Raw genomic sequence first — 17,240 nt, forward strand, 5'->3', positions numbered from 1 at the left:
AACATTCAATTCATCTGTACTCATAGAAATATTTGATAAAATATTCAAATACTGCTTGTATATCTATTAACACTTAAAAGGATAATACTGTGTGCAGAAAAGTGAGGAGAATAGTTGATGGACTACAAACTGCAAAAACCTTTTATAGGAAACAACATGGCAATATCTACCAAAAGCTACATATATCATCATAATCTTTTTTTTTTTTTTTTTAGCAACACTCACAAGGCATAGTCCCTGGCCCCCCAGGGGCATTCAAAGTGTCAGTGATCAATGTGTACTGCAATTTGCATTAATTCTGTCAACTAGCTGTGTTTTACATTGAGATTTGAGCCAAGAGATCCAATGCTGAGTCATATTATAATATTCAATCAAATAGTTCATTTCCTGAAAAAGAAAATGCCTGTGTTATTACTATGTAATAATGTTGAAAAATTGGAAGTCAACACAGTTCTCTAATAGAAACATAATTGAGTAATTTATGATACAACAGTTCTTTAAAAATATACAATTATTAAGACTGTGTAACAATATATAAAAATAATTTATAAGTAGAAAAATAAAATATGAAATTATAGCTAAATAACAATCACAATTCTGTAAAAATATGCTTGTATTTAGACAAATATTGGAAGAGAATATAAAAATGTAACAGCTGCTCTATTGCTATGGTGAAATTATGATAGAAACATGTTCTATTTAAATCTTCGCTTAATCATGTTGATATAATAATAAAGCATACTTTATTACACTGCTTGTTTAATTGACTATTTTCCCAAATAAACTATAAGCTTTATGAAGACAGGACACTGTCACTTGTGTTCAGCATTATAGCACTAGTTCCTTATTTCATACAAGAATTAATGAGACAAATGGGAAGCCTCAAACTAATCCCCAAGAAGCGATGAAGAAGTGGGTAAATAAAAACAAAAACAAGGTGGGAATTACCTGGCGGTCCAGGGGTTTGGGCTTCACGCTCTCACCATGGAGATTTCCTGGGAAATCTAAGATCCCAAAAGCACAAGGCCAAAAACAAACAAACAAAAGGGTGATCTCTATGTCTGTTTTAAGCTGGAGAAGACTCTTGAGAGTCCCTTGGACTGCAAGGAGATCCAACCAGTCCATTCTAAAGGAGATCAATCCTGGGTGTTCATTGGAAGGACTGATGCTGAAGCTGAAACTCCAATACTTTGGCCACCTCATGCGACGAGTTGACTCACTGGAAAAGACTCTGATGCTGGGAGGGATTGCGGGCAGGAGGAGACGGGGACGACAGAGAATGAGATGGCTGGATGGCATCACCGACTCGATGGACATGAGTTTGAGTGAACTCTGGGAGTTGGTGATGGACAGGGAGGCCTGGCGTGCTGTGATTCATGGGGTCACAAAGAGTCAGACACGACTGAGCGACTGAACTGAACTGATGGGGAAAACCAAATAATCTCACTGAAGAATCTCTGGAAAGTCTCTCTTCCCTCAAGGCAACTGCCCAGACCTTTGCTGTTGAAGGGTCTAGAGAAAGGCACAGGGTTCTAAATGGACACAGAAGCAGGATGCTTCGGATATTCAGGGAAAAGGCAGAGTCAGAAGGGACAGGAGCTTCATATTCTTTGCCTCCAAACTCACTGCTCTTGACTCGCAGAACTTTACATATGACTCCAGCTGGAACTGAGGTGAGGAAGAGTGGGTGTAGCTCTGGCTAAGAAATAAATTTCCAGGTACAAAAGGAAAATAAGAAGCTTTAAAGGAATTGAGCTCTGGAGTGAACATTCTCTTTCCTGACAACTTAAAAGCAGTCTGAAATATGCCAGAGGCACCAGAAGGACTCTAAGTCATCAGAGTATTATAAGCATTAACAAAAAACACGTAGGGAAAGGAGACAATCTTTAAGTTATTTTTCAACCAACCTACGCAGCACCTGTCACAGACCATACAGGCTCTTTTCAGCTTAGGCAATCTTTCATCCATCCTTGGTGCTTTGAGGCAAGAGCATCGTAACTGACTAATGCAGAGCTCAGAAAGTTTAGCTGCGTGGAGAAAGGGACACTGAGCAAGGAGAGAAGGGTGTGGAGAAAGAAGAATCTAGATTTTAGAATCTAGACTTTGTTTCATGTTGTAACTTTAAATAAACCCACTCTCTCTGAGCATTGGTTTCCTAATCAAAACAGGCAACGGTACCAACTTACCTCACAAAGTTAAGGTGACAATTAAATGAGACGATACATGTAAGTTGAAGTATGTAATACGTTATACATTTTTACTTAAACATATGGCCTTATTACAGAATCACAAATGCTACAATTTCCTTCCAGGGTGAAAGTTAAGATCAGTGCATTTTTCAGCCTGATCTGACTGTGTAAGTCATTCAGGGGCTACAGGAAAATCAATCTCACCCCTCTTTGCCAAGTCATGATAATTTTTTCTTTTAAGGAATAGACTTTCCATGTGAGTGGGTGACAATAAAGTATGATTCTCGTTTTCCTCCTATCTTAATGCTAAAATTGCTAAAATTACTTAGGGTTACAGAAGATTTTTCTATTTTCCAGCTCCTTCTAGGAAAATGCAAAAACCTATAAAAAGGGATTGTCAATAGCCACTAACAACTCATATTGAACAAAGATTAACTCAGCTCGCTGAAAATGAAAAGCTCAGAAATAAGGAAGCCAACAACAACTTGGCCAGGAATCTCTGGATTTCAAAGCAGTTCTTATCACCAACCACCATTGTCTTCAACCTCCAAAATATGTTGGTTGCACAGTCATGTCCTACTTTGTGACCCATGGACTGTAGCCTGCCAGGCCTCTCTGCCCATGGGATTCTCCAGGCAAGAACACTAGAGTGGGTTGCCATGCCCTCCTCCAGGGGATCTTTCTGACCCAGGGATTGAAACCTGGGTCTCCTGCATTGCCAGAAGATTCTTTACCATCTGAGCCACCAGGGAAGCCCCAAATTTCCCCCCAGTTTCCATATGTCAGCATCTAAACATCTCTCAGACTATTTTTTTACTGAAAGATAATACCTCATTCCCAAATGTGTTTTAGAAAATACGTTCACCTCTGGAATGGGTCCTGCGCCACAGGAGGCCATGGACAAAGAGTGAAAGGCACCAGTGGAGAGCAAGGGCAACAGAGAAGCGAAAAAACAAAATTAACCGTTTCCACAGTTCTAACGGGAGCCAGCAGCCCTGACACTTGGGAAAAAACTACTTTTTTCCCCTAAATTCTTACTCCTAACTAAATAGAAAAATTGCCCGTGACAATACCTGTGTGTGTGCAGTCACTCAGTCATGTTCAACTGTCTCCACACCCATGGACTGTAATTCTCCAGACAAGAGTGCTGGAGTGGGCTGTCATCTCCTTCTCTAGGGTATCTTCCTGACCCAGGGATCAAACCTATGTCTTGCGTGCCTCCTGCACTGGCAGGTGGATTCTTTACCACTGGGCCACCGCGGAATCCCATGACAATACTTAGAAGGAAATTAAGTGTGGAATTTTCCCTCGTATCTACTCTTAGTTCCACCTGTTGCTACGGCTTCAAAATGTATATATTTAAATCTGTTGTGGATGTTACTGTTTGAAATCTGACCTCACAGCAATCCTATGAAGAAAGCAGAGCAGGTTTTATGACTCCAGTTTTAAGGATGAGGAAATTGAGACTCAGAGAATAGCAGCTTGCTATCGCTAAATTAAACCCAGACTTTCTGACTACAAATCGCCAAAGCTGTCCAGAACATCATGGTGCTTCTTGAGGTCTTTTGGCTCCAATCTCGCCAGAGAAGATAAATACCAGCCCCAACCTTCCTGTGACCATCTTTCATGGCACTGTTCACTGGTTTTTTGTGTCAAATATAACAGTTTCTGCAAGAGAACCCCAAGGTAGCACTAAAGGGAAATCATTAATCTCATGGCAAACTCATGGCAAACAAAGTTTAACAAATGGCTGGAATAACTAATAAATTGTTCACTTAAAACAAGTTTCTAACTAAGTTAGTTAACCAGCTAGCTCTATGGCACCTGCAACTCAGTCTAGGAAGCCCACAGAAAAATACACAAGATCCAAAGACAGAGACCTCGGTGGTAGTCCTGACCATATCACTTCTGGCTATTTGACCTTGGGTAACTGAAGTGACTTAGCAGCAGCAGCAACCTTCCCACCTTAATTCCTTCATAGGTAAATTAAAATAACGTTAATTCAGTTCAGTTCAGTTCAGTTCAGTTCAGTCGCTCAGTCGTGTCCGACTCTCCGCGACCCCATGAATCACAGCACGCCAGGCCTCCCTGTCCATCACCAACTCCCGGAGTACACTCAAACTCATGTCCACAGAGTCGGTGATGCCATCCAGCCATCTCATTCTCCGTCGTCCCCTTCTCCTCCCGCCCCCAACCTTTCCCAGCATCAGAGTCTTTTCCAGTGAGTCAACTCGTCTCATGAGGTGGCCAAAGTATTGGAGTTTCAGCTTTAGCATCAGTCCCTCCAATGAACATCCAGGATTGATCTCCTTTAGAATGGACTGGTTGGATCTCCTTGCAGTATAAGGGACTCTCAAGAGTCTTCTCCAACACCACAGTTCAAAAGCATCAATTCTTCGGCGATCAGCTTTCTTCACAGTCCAACTCTCACATCCATACATGACCACGGGAAAAACCATTGCCTTGACTAGACGGACCTTGGTCGGCAAAGTAATGTCTCTGCTTTTTAATATACTATCAAGGTTGGTCATAACTTTCCTGCCAAGGAGCAAGCGTCTTTTAATTTCATGGCTGCAATCAGCATCTGCAGTGATTTTGGAGCCCAAAAAAACAAAGTCTGACACTGTTTCCATTGTTTTTCCATCTATTTCCCATGAAGTGATGGGACCAGATGCCATGATCTTTGTTTTCTGAATGTTGAGCTTCAAGCCAACCTTTTCACTCTCCTCTTTCACTTTCATCAAGAGGCTTTTGAGTTCCTCTTCACTTTCTGCCATAAGGGTAGTGTCATCTGCATATCTAGGTTATTGATATTTCTCCCAGCAATCTTGATTCCAGCTTGTGCTTCTTCCAGCCCATTACTGCCCCACAAATACTACCACGCACACATTACGTTGCCTCGATTGTGTCCGACCAGCTCTTTGCAACCCCAAGGATGCTAACCCACCAGGCTCCTCTGTCCATGGGATTCACCAGGCAAGAATACTGGAGTGGGTAGCCATGCCCTCCTCCAGGGGATCTTCCTGACCCAGGGATCAAACCTGTGTCTCTTACATCTCCTGCATTGACAGGTGAGTTCTTTACCACTAGTGCTGTCTGGGAAGCCCAAAGACTATTGTATGGAGGATTAAATGAGACACTGGACGTGACAGTCCTCAAAGTACAATTTCTACAACTGAGCCAATTCAACTTACCCCAAGACTATTTCTAAACATTAGTAATCAGTGTTTTCTCAACTATGTGCAACAAACTATTCCAACCAAAATGAAGGAATATTCATTTAGGTTTGTCCTATTTTTCAAAATTATTGTTCGTGTCATAGAAACCTGTCTACAAATTATTTTACTTGACTTGAAGGCTCCTATAAATACTCATATGTAAGCTGCTGCCTCAAAGCTGCTATGAAAATCTGCTTGTCATGATGGAACATTTATTTTTCATTTCCCAGGTCCTAGTCACATTAAGCATTTCTGAGAGTTTATGTCAACTGATTCTCACAAGAACCCTTTGAAATATACTGTACTTCCTCTTTATAGTTGAAGAAACTAAAGTTCACAGAGAACAAGACATTGCTCAACATAAAACACATGTCTGTGACATTGAGGAAAAGAAACACCATCGTGTTCGGTGCCAAGGAGAAATCTGGAACATTGTTATCTAGTGATTACAGAACATACTGTCAAGAGTTGAGCTGCTGCTGCTGCTGCTAAGTCGCTTCAGTCATGTCCGACTCTGTGCGACCCCACAGACAGAAGCCCACCAGGCTCCCCCGTCCCTGGGTTCAAATCTCAAATTCACCATGAGTTTCCTCATTTGTAAAATTAGATTAACAACAATAATGTGTTTTATAACTTAGTAAATGAGTTAATACATCTACTTAGAACACCTTGGGATTTCCCTGGTGGTCCAGAGGTTAAGATTCTGTGCTCCCAATGTAGGGGGCATGGGTTCAAAGCCCGGTTGGAAACTATGATCCTGCATGAGCCACAGTGCAATCAGAAATAATAAATGAACAGTAGAGCCACTCCAGTACTCTTGCCTAGAAAATCCCATGGACGGAGGAGCCTGGTAGGCTGCAGTCTGTGGGGTTGCTAAGGGTCAGACACGACTGAGAGACTTTACTTTCACTTTTCACTTTCACACATTGGAGAAGGAAATGGCAACCCACTCCAGTGTTCTTGCCTGGAGAATCCCAGGGAAGGGGGAGCCTGGTGGGCTTCCGTCTATGGGGTCACACAGAGTTGGACACGACTGAAGTGACTTAGCAGCAGCAGCAGCAGATGTGCATATGCTGCTGCTGTTCAGTCACTAAGTCATGTTCGACTCTGCAACCCCACAGACTGCAGCCTGCCAGGCTCCTCTGTCCATGGGATTTCCCAGGCAAGAATACTGGAGTGGGGTGTCATTTCCTTCTCCAGGGGATCTTCCCAACCCAGGGATCGAACCCACATCTCCTGCACTGGCAGGGGATTCTTTACCACTGAGCCACCTGCGAAGCCCCATATGTACACACACACATATACACAGCACCACCTGGAAAGCCCAAATACTAACGTATGGAGGATTAAATGAGATATGGATGTGACAGTCCTCAAAGTTACAAATAAGCCATCTCAAAAACAACTTTCTATATAAAAGAACACCTATCACATTGTATACACAATACATTAGATACTATTGTCATCATTTCTCCTGTCACCATTTCACCCCCTTATCCAAATCCCCCTTCCTCTCTTCCCTGTCCTGAAATGTGTATGCTGATTAGCCTAAAGTTCTCTTAAACACATTTTATGCATTACTGCTGTTGTAATTTTGCTTTCTCTTCCTTTTAACTGTAATGCCTCTCTCCTTCCTTGTGAATATAAATCTCACTCAGCCTTCAAAGCCTAGCTCAGACCTAGCCGTTCTGTGACATATTTTGTGACTTTACCAGCCCACAGTGATTTCTTCCTTCTCTGAACAACTCTTTATTCCATCAAACAATCTAACCTTTAGAAATCAAATTTCTAAAGGACTCTGAAGATAAATGATTTTGCTCTAATCCCTAATTTCTGAAGTAGAAAAGAAGGCTTCAACGGTTAAACTGCCTGTGGTGAAACAAAAAGTTACATGGCAGAGGAGAGATGTGAATCCCGATATTTTAAATGTTTGCAATGATCTTTCCACTATACAATGCTAATTTTGTCTTCCCCAAGATTCTTTACAAGTTCTCAAAAGTGAAAGCACGCATTATATAATTTATCTGATTCCAAGTTTTTCACTTATTTTGTAGTCTTCATGGAAACTAACACACTGGAGTTATTAGCTCTTCGCTCATTGATTAGCAGATCAATCTTTCATTGCTGTCCTTTTCCCCAGGAGTTAAAATGTTAGTAAACATAGGACTCTACAGAACTTAAATGCTCATCATCAGCTATGCCTCAGGATGTGATAGGTCTGAAGAGGGAATTATATCCATAGGTGTCCCAAGAGGCACATCACAGGGTCCGACGACAGAAGACTCATTCTATATCACTAAACTTGGAGGTATAAAACACAGTCTTAAACTGTGTTATTATTAATATTAGGGCCCCTCCAAGGATTCAAGTCCACAATAGAGAGAGGGGATTTCCAGTTTACTCCCACAAAGCCCAAGCCTCCTTTTGCAGGATTAATTCAGGCTCAAGTTACTTCATAAAGTTGTTAGGTCCCCTAAACGAGAACTAGATACACAGAATGTCCTGGAAAGGGATTAAAGCTGGGTTTGGGAGGAGAAGAATGGAAGAAAGTTCTTAGAAAGAAAAAAGAAAGAAATCTTCATGCCCAGGCTGAGACAGCAGAAGAGGCAGAGAGCACAACAGCTGTTCTCCAGGAAGGAAGGAGGATCAAGCATGGGGTGTTCATGCACATCAAAAAACAGCGAGCTGGAGAGCTGAATAGCTATTTAATATTTGGTAAGCAACTGCTTTTATGAGCCTGTTTGTTCATCATCATGAAGATAAATGAGACAATGGGTATGAATATGTTGAGCAAACTGTGCAACACAGTGCACCCAGCAGGGATCAAGAAATAAATGCAGTTAGCCAACACTTCAACATCTGTAATCCAATGTTCTTCCATCTACCAGGGAGAGAGAAAGTCAAGCACAAGTCCCCACTGTTGAGGGGGAAACATACACAGTGGGCATTACAGGATCAACCCCTTTTTTGGGGGGATACCACATGGCACCAATGCTGTAAGAAAGGGGTGCTGACAGTAGTAGAGGATGAGCTTTTCATCCAAGGACACGTGAGCCATATACTGACCCATGCCTCCTCTTTCAAAAGTTTGCAAGCATTACCACATAGAACAAATCATAGAGCCAAAGTCTTTGAAAGAAAAATGCACAAAAAACTGTAACATGGAACTAATGTAGTGTTGTAAAGGATCTTAGAGAATGTCTGTTTCAGTGCTCTCCTTTGACAGTTTAGAGAATAAAACTCCAAAGACACGAAGTGGTTTAACTAAGAATGCACAGTGGCACATGTTTTAAAATAATTTTTCATTTATGTATTTACTGGCTGTGCTGGGTCTTCGTTGGTGCTTGGGCTTTTCTCTAGTTGCACCGAGTGGGGGGCTACTCTCTAGTTGCGGTGCACAGGATTCTCACTGTGGTGGCTTCTCTTATTGCTGAGCACAGGCCCTAGGACTTCAGTAGTTGTGGTTTCTGGGTTCTAGGGCAGAGCCTCAGTGCTGCTTAGTCACTCAGTCGTGTCCGACTCTTTGTGACTCCAAAGACTGTAGTCTGCCAGGCTTCTCTGTCCATGGGATTTCCCAGGCAAAAATACTGGAGTTGGGTGCCATTTCCTTCTCCATCAGGCTCAATAGTGGCACATTTTTAACGAGTATGGTACAAACACCTCTGACCACAACATTATTCTTCTGTGTTCCTACAGCCTCTTATACATACTCATTACCATGCTATACTAAAATCCTATTTAAATGTCTGTCCTCTCCCCTTCTGGACTGGAAGATTTCAGTGGACAAGGCCTACGCCCAACTTAATCTTATATCCCCAGCACCTGGCTTGTGTTTAGATGCTCAAGTGAACTGAACATATCCCAGTTAACTCTTTTGTAAATTTGAGGGGAAGGTATGAGGTTCTGGGAAACTTGCTATTTTGGCTTCCATTCTGAACTTGGGTACAGAAAGACAGTAAACAGTCTCAGGCAGACAGGGACACTAAGGTAAAAATGCATCCCTGGGAGCAAGGTCATCCTACTAACTTTATTATACTGTTGGAGTTTGATGAGTAGGCTCTAAGAGTCTCCTTCAATCATTTTACAATGACCTTTGCTGAAACAACAATAACACAAATAAGATAGTGAAATTACTGGTGAAGATACAGTGCAATATTATGCTCAGTGGTTCTTTCTGAAGCATTCACAACTCCACAATAACTCCTTAAAAGCAGCAGACACAATAGAATTTTCACAGAGTAAAAGGGTTAAATTTAAGGAATCTACTGACAGAGTAATTAAAGAGTCAGAAGATGAGAATTCTGGTCTCCATTCTCTCACTAACTTCTTATTTGACCTTGGGCAAACGATTCCATTTCTCTGGGCTTAGAAGAAAGACTTAGAAGTTCTAGAACCTAGTTCTCAGTAAACTTGAACAAGCCACTTTGCCTCTTCAGATCCACATTTCCCTCATTTATAAAATAATCTGGATGATACAACAGCTCTAACAACCTAGGATTCTAAGTTATAGGCTACTGTTGTTATGAACAATGAAATTCTATGGAATCAGAATGTTTGTATTAGAAACAGGACATATCGATAAAACATTTGGCAGAGAGAAGCCTCAGACCTCACTTGAGCTTCCCACCCCAAGTTTCAATTCAACTATTTCTCTCGAACTACACACAAGCACTGGTCCAGGCTACTGTACTTTGAGTTCCCCTATTCTTAATGAAATGCCCAAAGACTGACCAGAGACGAATGGAAACACATGCTTCCCAGATCACACATCAAGCTGGTCTCATGGCGGGCTCCCTCTATTCTACTGGTGCACTTTGCTTATGCCATCCACTGTCTGGACTGAGCCAACTTGTTTCTTTTGATTTAAATTCTTTAAAGCTCAGTTCAAATCTCACTATTTCCATTCTAGCTTACATCCCTCTCTCCCTCTTTCAAACATCCACAATACAATACACTGTTGTGGAAGAGATTAAATGGTATTTGTAAAGAACGTGGCACCACATGTGACATATAGCAGTGGCTCAAAAAAAGATCGTAGTTGGTTCTTTGCCACACCTTTAGCACTAATCACATAACCTTTAATTCAGTGCATCCTAAATTTAATGTGCTGTGAATCACCTGGAGATCTTATTCAAATGCAAATTACAATTCTGTAGGCGTCAATTGGGACCTGATAATCTGTAGCTCAAAAAGCTCCTGCTTAAGAAGGGTTCTGTGCCCATCAGTCTTTAGACAAGTTTATTGCCTAACCATTATCTGTTTGTGCCTTTTCATTAATATTGCTGTGTATTAAAGAATAAGCAAGTCCTAATGCCCAAAGTATATTAAAAATAGAGGTAGTATGTGTGTGTGTATGTATATATAATGCATGTGTGTGAGTATGTGTCTTAGTCACTCAGTCGTGTGTGACTCTGCGACTCCAGAGACTGTAGCCTGCGAGGCTTCTCTGTCCATGGGATTCTCCAGGCAAGAATACTGGAGTGGGTTGCCATTTCCTTCTCCAGGGGATCTTCCTGACCCAGGGATCAAATCCAAGTCTCTATGTCTCCTGCATTGCCAGGTGGGTTCTTTACCATCTGAGCCAGGAAGCCTATATAACGTATAATATATATATTTTAGAAAATTTATGAATTTTTGCCTAGATAAAACAATTTATGACATTTTTATTCCACTTGTTTTACTTAGTATGAATAGAATGCTAGATTTCTAATTTATATTCACGTAAAACTTTCATATAGTTCTATGTATTTTGGCATCTAGTATTACTGATAAAAGTAGAGAAAATTTATTATCTTAGTGATTGAAAAAAAATTTGAATGAGGCTTGAAACTTCCAATCCAATCCTGAAAATATAAAGAAATACTATGCTGTAAAAAAAAAAAATCCAGGAAACTAAAAAGTGATACAGTATTATTAACGCAAGTACACATTTTGTTCAAATTTCACAAAACTTTATGCTAGTGTCCATTATTTGTTTCCATACCCTATTCAAGACTCCATATTGTATTCAATTGTTTTGAGCAGCTTCAGTTGCATGCAACAAATTCTGATAAATTCTCTTTTCATTTTTATTCTACTACAATTAGTTTCTAATTTTCCTTGTTATGGCTTCTTAGATATACCCATCATTTAAAAGTAGACATGTAATTTCCAAATACATGGGATTTTGTTTAAAGTATCTTTAATACTAATTTCTCATTTAACTGCTTTCTTCTCTGCAATTACCCTGTTTTTTTCAGTCTTTTATGAGACATTTGATGGCTAAGTTGTGCACTGTGCTTGAAAATATGTGGATTATTTTCAAATATCTTTTGATATTGATTTCTAACATAATTCCATAGTGGTAAGAGAACAGACCCCATATGATTTTAATACATTTAGACCATGAAATTTTGCACCTTGTTTTGTGTCCCTGGATATGTTCCAGTGTCTCCCAGTTTACAGCCTATGGGAACTTACATAGAAATTTTAAGTTCCTACAAATTCTGTTGTTGTGTAAAAATTGTATACATCTAATTATGTTGAATTGGTTCACAGTGTTTTTCAGGTCTACTATATCCTACTTCTCTGTGTATTCATTCTATTAATTTTTGAGTGTTTGACACTGAAACTTCAACTAAAATCTTACATTTATCTACTTAAAAAACTAACTGTAATACACAGTAGAACTATATGTAACCTTCTATATTTTCCAAGTCTCCTGTAAATGCGTTATCATACTTTCATAATTAAAAAAATTTAAAACAACAACAAAGACAAAAGTAGAGGTAGTAAAACGATCCCTAAATAAATTAAAAAAAAGAAAAGCTCCTGTTGATGCCAACTCTGTTGATCCAAGGACCATAGTTCTAATAGGAGGGGAAGTTTCTGGAAGCTTTTTAAAATGTATTTATCCTGTCTATTCACCCAGACAGAAAGATCTTAGAAGAGAAATACTATTTCTCATTTTTCTTAGCATATATACCCTATACAGAGGTGTTCAATAAACATCTATGGATTTACCAATCTGCAGTCTCTAGATATTCTAGATAATCCCTAGAACACCTATACCATCCAGATTTTCAAATTCAAACACTGAGACATTTCATGTTGAAAAAACACTTGGTCACTGGAATTAGGCTCACAGGAACACAGGCAGGGAAGAATCTGAGAGAAAACTTACCTCATAACCAGTAAGAATATAATACACAGAAAAAATAAAAAATGGATGCTTGTTTCTTGCTTAAGCACAAAGGTCATTAAAATGCAATCTTAACTGGACTTCAAATTCAGGTACAAACCGTGCAAGAAGACACGCATTTTCAGGCATATGTGTGTGTGTGTGTGTATACTCACAATATACATATATATTATTATACATTAATACAGCTATTATTCAGTTCAGTCGCTCAGTTGTGTCCGACTCTTTGCGACCCCATGAATCACAGCACGCCAGGCCTCCCTGTCCATCACCAACTCCCGGAGTTCACTCAAACTCATGTCCATCGAGTCGGTGATGCCATCCAGACATCTCATCCTCTGTCATCCCCTTCTCCTCTCACCCCCAATCCCTCCCAGCATCAGAGTCTTTTCCAGTGAGTCAACTTATCGCATGAGGTGGCCAAAGTATTGGAGTTTCAGCTTTAGCATCAGTCCTTCCAATGAACACCCAGGACTGATCTCCTTTAGAATGGATTGGTTGGATCTCCTTGCAGTCCAAGGGACTCTCAAGAGTCTTCTCCAGCACCACAGTTCAAAAGAATCAATTCTTCAATGTTCAGCTTTCTTCACAGTCCAACTCTCACATCCATATAATAGTAATTTCTTAAAATAAAAGTATTATTATATATTATAATTATAGTAATAATTAATCAAAAAGGTATATAATGAGCTTGATATCACTTTTTAGTGGAACAGAAACATTTTTCAATGATTCTTTAATGTGCAATTAATCTCAAGGCCTCAGGCACCCAATGAAAACACATTTCAAGCAAAAAAAAAAAGAGAGAAACACCCTCCAATTTTCCCATCAACCTGGTTAGTGATAAGATCCCCAAATTCCATTGCCCATAATTATGCTACAGAAATTCAAAAGAATCGGCTGTCTATCAAGGCCGCCTATTTTAAGCCCCCCTTTAGATTTCCAATTATTGAAATACTTGTTAAAACTCCATAATTCAAATGCGACCAAAATTCTTAAATTTTACTGGGAGGCTATACTTTGACTTCCTATTCAAGCACCAAGGAAATAATATCAGGCATGTATGGCACCTGCTCACAGAATACTATGTAGGTAGCTTAAACTGTGAGACAAATTTACTGAAATCAACCTTTAGAACAAAAAACACCTTTTAAAGTCACTGAGCTTGTCATAAACAGGCATCTGCTTCTTAACTCATAGAAACTTTTCAATAAAACCACTCAGCAATATTTAACTGAGATGTTTTTAACAAAATAGACACCTTAAATGAAGACAGACTCTGCAAGTCTGAGAACTGCTGTTAAGCACAGAAACACAGAACTGTTGTCAAGCACTAGACTAAAACTGGGTTTATGAGTTTTAATAAATCAACATTATTACTTCAAAGAAAACAGCTGGGAGTCAGTCCATAGGAAAATGGCCTCTATTACTTTCAGAAGTCTAGTCTCCAGGGCAAGGTAAATTTTGTGGTTCATGCCAGGCAGGTAGTCTTCCTAGAGAATAGCACTACCCAAGGAAAGTTTCAAATCTCAAGCCACTGAAGCAGTTATAAACACATACCCATACAAATGAGTACCTTCCTACCTGTGGGTACCTAACTGGTAATTAGACCCAAAACAAATGCCTTCAACAGGCAGAAGCGTGTACAGGAGGATCAGATTCTTGAATAAAAAATGAAGCACTGATTTCATTCTCGTTTCTCCCCTCCTTTTCCTGGCCTTTCTTCAGGACACATCCTTTGTGAAGCTTTCTCCAATAATTTTAACTCTCACTCATCATTACATTTACTGAATGCCTGAAACACTAGTCTCAACTAATTATTCTAGATTCCTTTTTGTTAACTGTTTTATGTTTTCATTTTGTCTCTCAAATTAGAGTCTGAGTTCCCTGTAAGGTGGGTACACTGCCTAGCCCCTGCTGCTGCTGCTGCTGCTAAGTCGCTTCAGTCGTGTCCGACTCTGTGCGACCCCATAGCCGGCAGCCCACCAGGCTCCCCGTCCCTGGGATTCTCCAGGCAAGAGTAGTGGAATGGGGTGCCATTGCCTTCTCCGCCTAGCCCCTAGAGGGAGCTAATTATTAATATTACTAATAATAAAATAATAATAATAGGAGGTAATACGACAGAAGCGACTAAGCAGCAGCAGCAGCAGCAGGAGGAGGTAATATAATGGAGTGGCAATAATGGAGTCAAACAGGCCTGAGCTCAAATTCTAGTCCTACCATTTGAATGTGAACACATTACTTGCTTTCTCTAAGCCTCAGTTTGGTGGTAAAAATTTGACAAGAGATCTGTTCGAACACCTAGTACAGGGTTTGTCATATAACAATGCTCAAAAAGCTTAGTTACCTTTCCTTCCCACTTAATAAGCACTTGTTGATTTTGAACTGAGTTACAGTAATTCTCCTAGGGTACTGCCAATGGCACCATCGTACACTCTCTTACCTTCCCCATTACACTCTTCCCTGTGCCCCTGTCATTTCCTTACAAAGGTCCCTTTAGATTTTCTACTCTGCTGTCCTAAGAAAAAGCCAACTACACAAGCCATCCAAGTGACCATTCAGAATGGTCACGGGCCAGCAGGAGGGCATCTCCACATCTACATCTCACTTTCAGCACCCCCACACCAGCACTCTCTCCCTGCAGGTCTCCTAGTAAGAAAATGATAGAGAAAACCAGAGAAGCAGTCAGAAGAGGAAATGGAGACAAATAGCTCCATGGTCCCTCTGTGCCTGCCTCTTGGGAGGAAAGACTTAGGTCTAGTCTCCAACCCCAGTTCTAGTGAGGAAAGGAAAAACCACCAACAAACAAGCCAAAAAAAGAAAAAGAAACCCTTTCCATGATCCAGGAGAAAAAGCAACCCCTTTCCCTCACCCCTTCATTTCTTCAAGCCCCTCACCAGTCAATTCCACTATCACCTCCCACCCCAACCATGAGCCCCTGGGTCAATCTCCTCCTCCATAAATTAGAACCTCTTTTAACCAATTTATCTTAAACAGACCTCATTCATGCTTTTATCAACTAGAGGTCACATATTCATTCCCCCAATCTTCACCATTCCAAATTGGAATATCCCTTTTAAAAAAAAAGAAAAGAAGAAAAAAAATTTTAAGTTCCCCATCTACTGCATTAAGGCAGATCTCTTTTTATTTGTGATCCTTTAGACGGTAAAACTTCTGCCTACAATGCGGGAGACCCGGGTTCGATCCCTGATTCGGGAAGATCCTCTGGAGAAGGAAATGGCAACGCACTCCAGTACTCTTGCTTGGAAAATCCCATGGACAGAAGAACCTGGTGGGCCACAGTCCATGGGGTCGCAAAGAGTCGGACACGACTGAGCGACTTCACTTCACTTCAATGATCCAGAATATTTTACCTCGGTCATCATCCTTTCAGCTGGAAAAAGCCACCATCACTTCCACCCCAAAACACATACCCCCGTTCCAAAAAAGATTTTATTAATCCACAGATCCCAACCCCGCCCCCTCACACACACACCTGGGGCTGCACAAAATACAAGAATCGTACTATTCTTAAAAGACTTCCCCATGCTGTACCGGTCCGTGTACACCTGCGCTCCCACATCTGTGATCTCGCCAACCTTGCTGTCAATACTGACACCAGCCTTCAACCGACCAGGTGAAAAAACACCTTTGCCCTCTCCACCTCACCACCCCGCCCCTCCAGATACCTATTTTAATTCCTTACTCGCCCCCAACCCCCAGCCTCATAAAGCAGAACCCATTTTATTGGCCTTTAACGTCCCTCCGGGGCTTTGGGACCCTCTTCACCTCAGCTTTGGATGTAGAGAGGCAGAAAAGTCTGTCCCCTCCGCGACCCCTCAGAAAGAAAGAAGAAAAACTACTTCCTAGACTCCTCTCTAGGGGATAAAGCAGCTCCAGCAGATCAGGAGGGGACTCAGCTGAGGGGCTGATTCACCTCAGACTTCACCTTCCGAGGCGGACCGCCGCCTCCCCGCCCCCGCCACACGCGCTCGCAGGACCGCTCCTCCCCGCGGGGCCGCAGACCCCGGCCTCCGTCGCCGTGACACCTCCCTGGGCCCCGGAGCCGCGTCCGCGCGGCCCCGCGCCCCCTGCCCCAGCCCGGAGCCCCTGGCGGCGGCGGCGGCGGCGGCCGGGCACCTACCAGTCGGTGTGCGGCTCGTCGACGACCAGCAGCACCTTGGCCTTCCTGGCGGCGGCGGGCGCGGGCGCGGGCGCGTCCACCAGGCCGGCCGAGGCTGCGGTCTGCTTCACCGCCTGGGACAGCGAGCTGAAGAAGCTGCTGCCCACCGACGGCGCCGGGGCCGGCTGCGGCGCGGGCTGCGGCGCGGGCGCCTGGGCGGGCGGCGGCCTCCGCTCGGGGCCGGGTGAAGCGGCCGGGGGCGCCGACGAGGCCGAGGCCGCGCCCGGGCCGGGGGGCGGCGGCGGCGGCGGCTGCTGGGGCTCCGGCCGCTGCAGGTCGGTCATGTAGCCATTGGGCAGGTTGGCGATGAAGCTGCTGTCCGACAGCCGGCGCCGCAGGAAGTTCATCATCTGGCTGAGAGGCTGGGGGCGCGCGGGGCGGCGGGGCCGGGCGGCGCAGAGGGCGAGACGCGGGCGGCGGCGAGGGGCTGAGGCGGCCGAGGCGGCCCGAGCTCAGCCCGCGGCGCGCGA

The 17,240-nt window shown here is 42.4% G+C and overlaps 1 protein-coding gene and 1 pseudogene across 1 annotated transcript in view; both read right to left on the reverse strand.

Moving 5' to 3' along the window:
* Positions 1-17,240, reverse strand: part of SYN2 (synapsin II) — a 163,715-nt gene extending 146,475 nt beyond the window's left edge. The window contains exon 1 of the mRNA XM_055413563.2: positions 16,732-17,240. Coding sequence (XP_055269538.2) covers positions 16,732-17,120 — 389 coding nt within the window. The 5' untranslated portion in view covers positions 17,121-17,240. The remainder of the gene's footprint in view (positions 1-16,731) is intronic.
* Positions 216-357, reverse strand: LOC148773972 (5.8S ribosomal RNA; annotated as a pseudogene).

The sequence above is a fragment of the Moschus berezovskii genome, chromosome 24, assembly GCF_049115385.1.
Source record: "Moschus berezovskii isolate FMDL1 chromosome 24, NW_MosBer_1.0, whole genome shotgun sequence".
NCBI lineage: Eukaryota > Metazoa > Chordata > Mammalia > Artiodactyla > Moschidae > Moschus > Moschus berezovskii.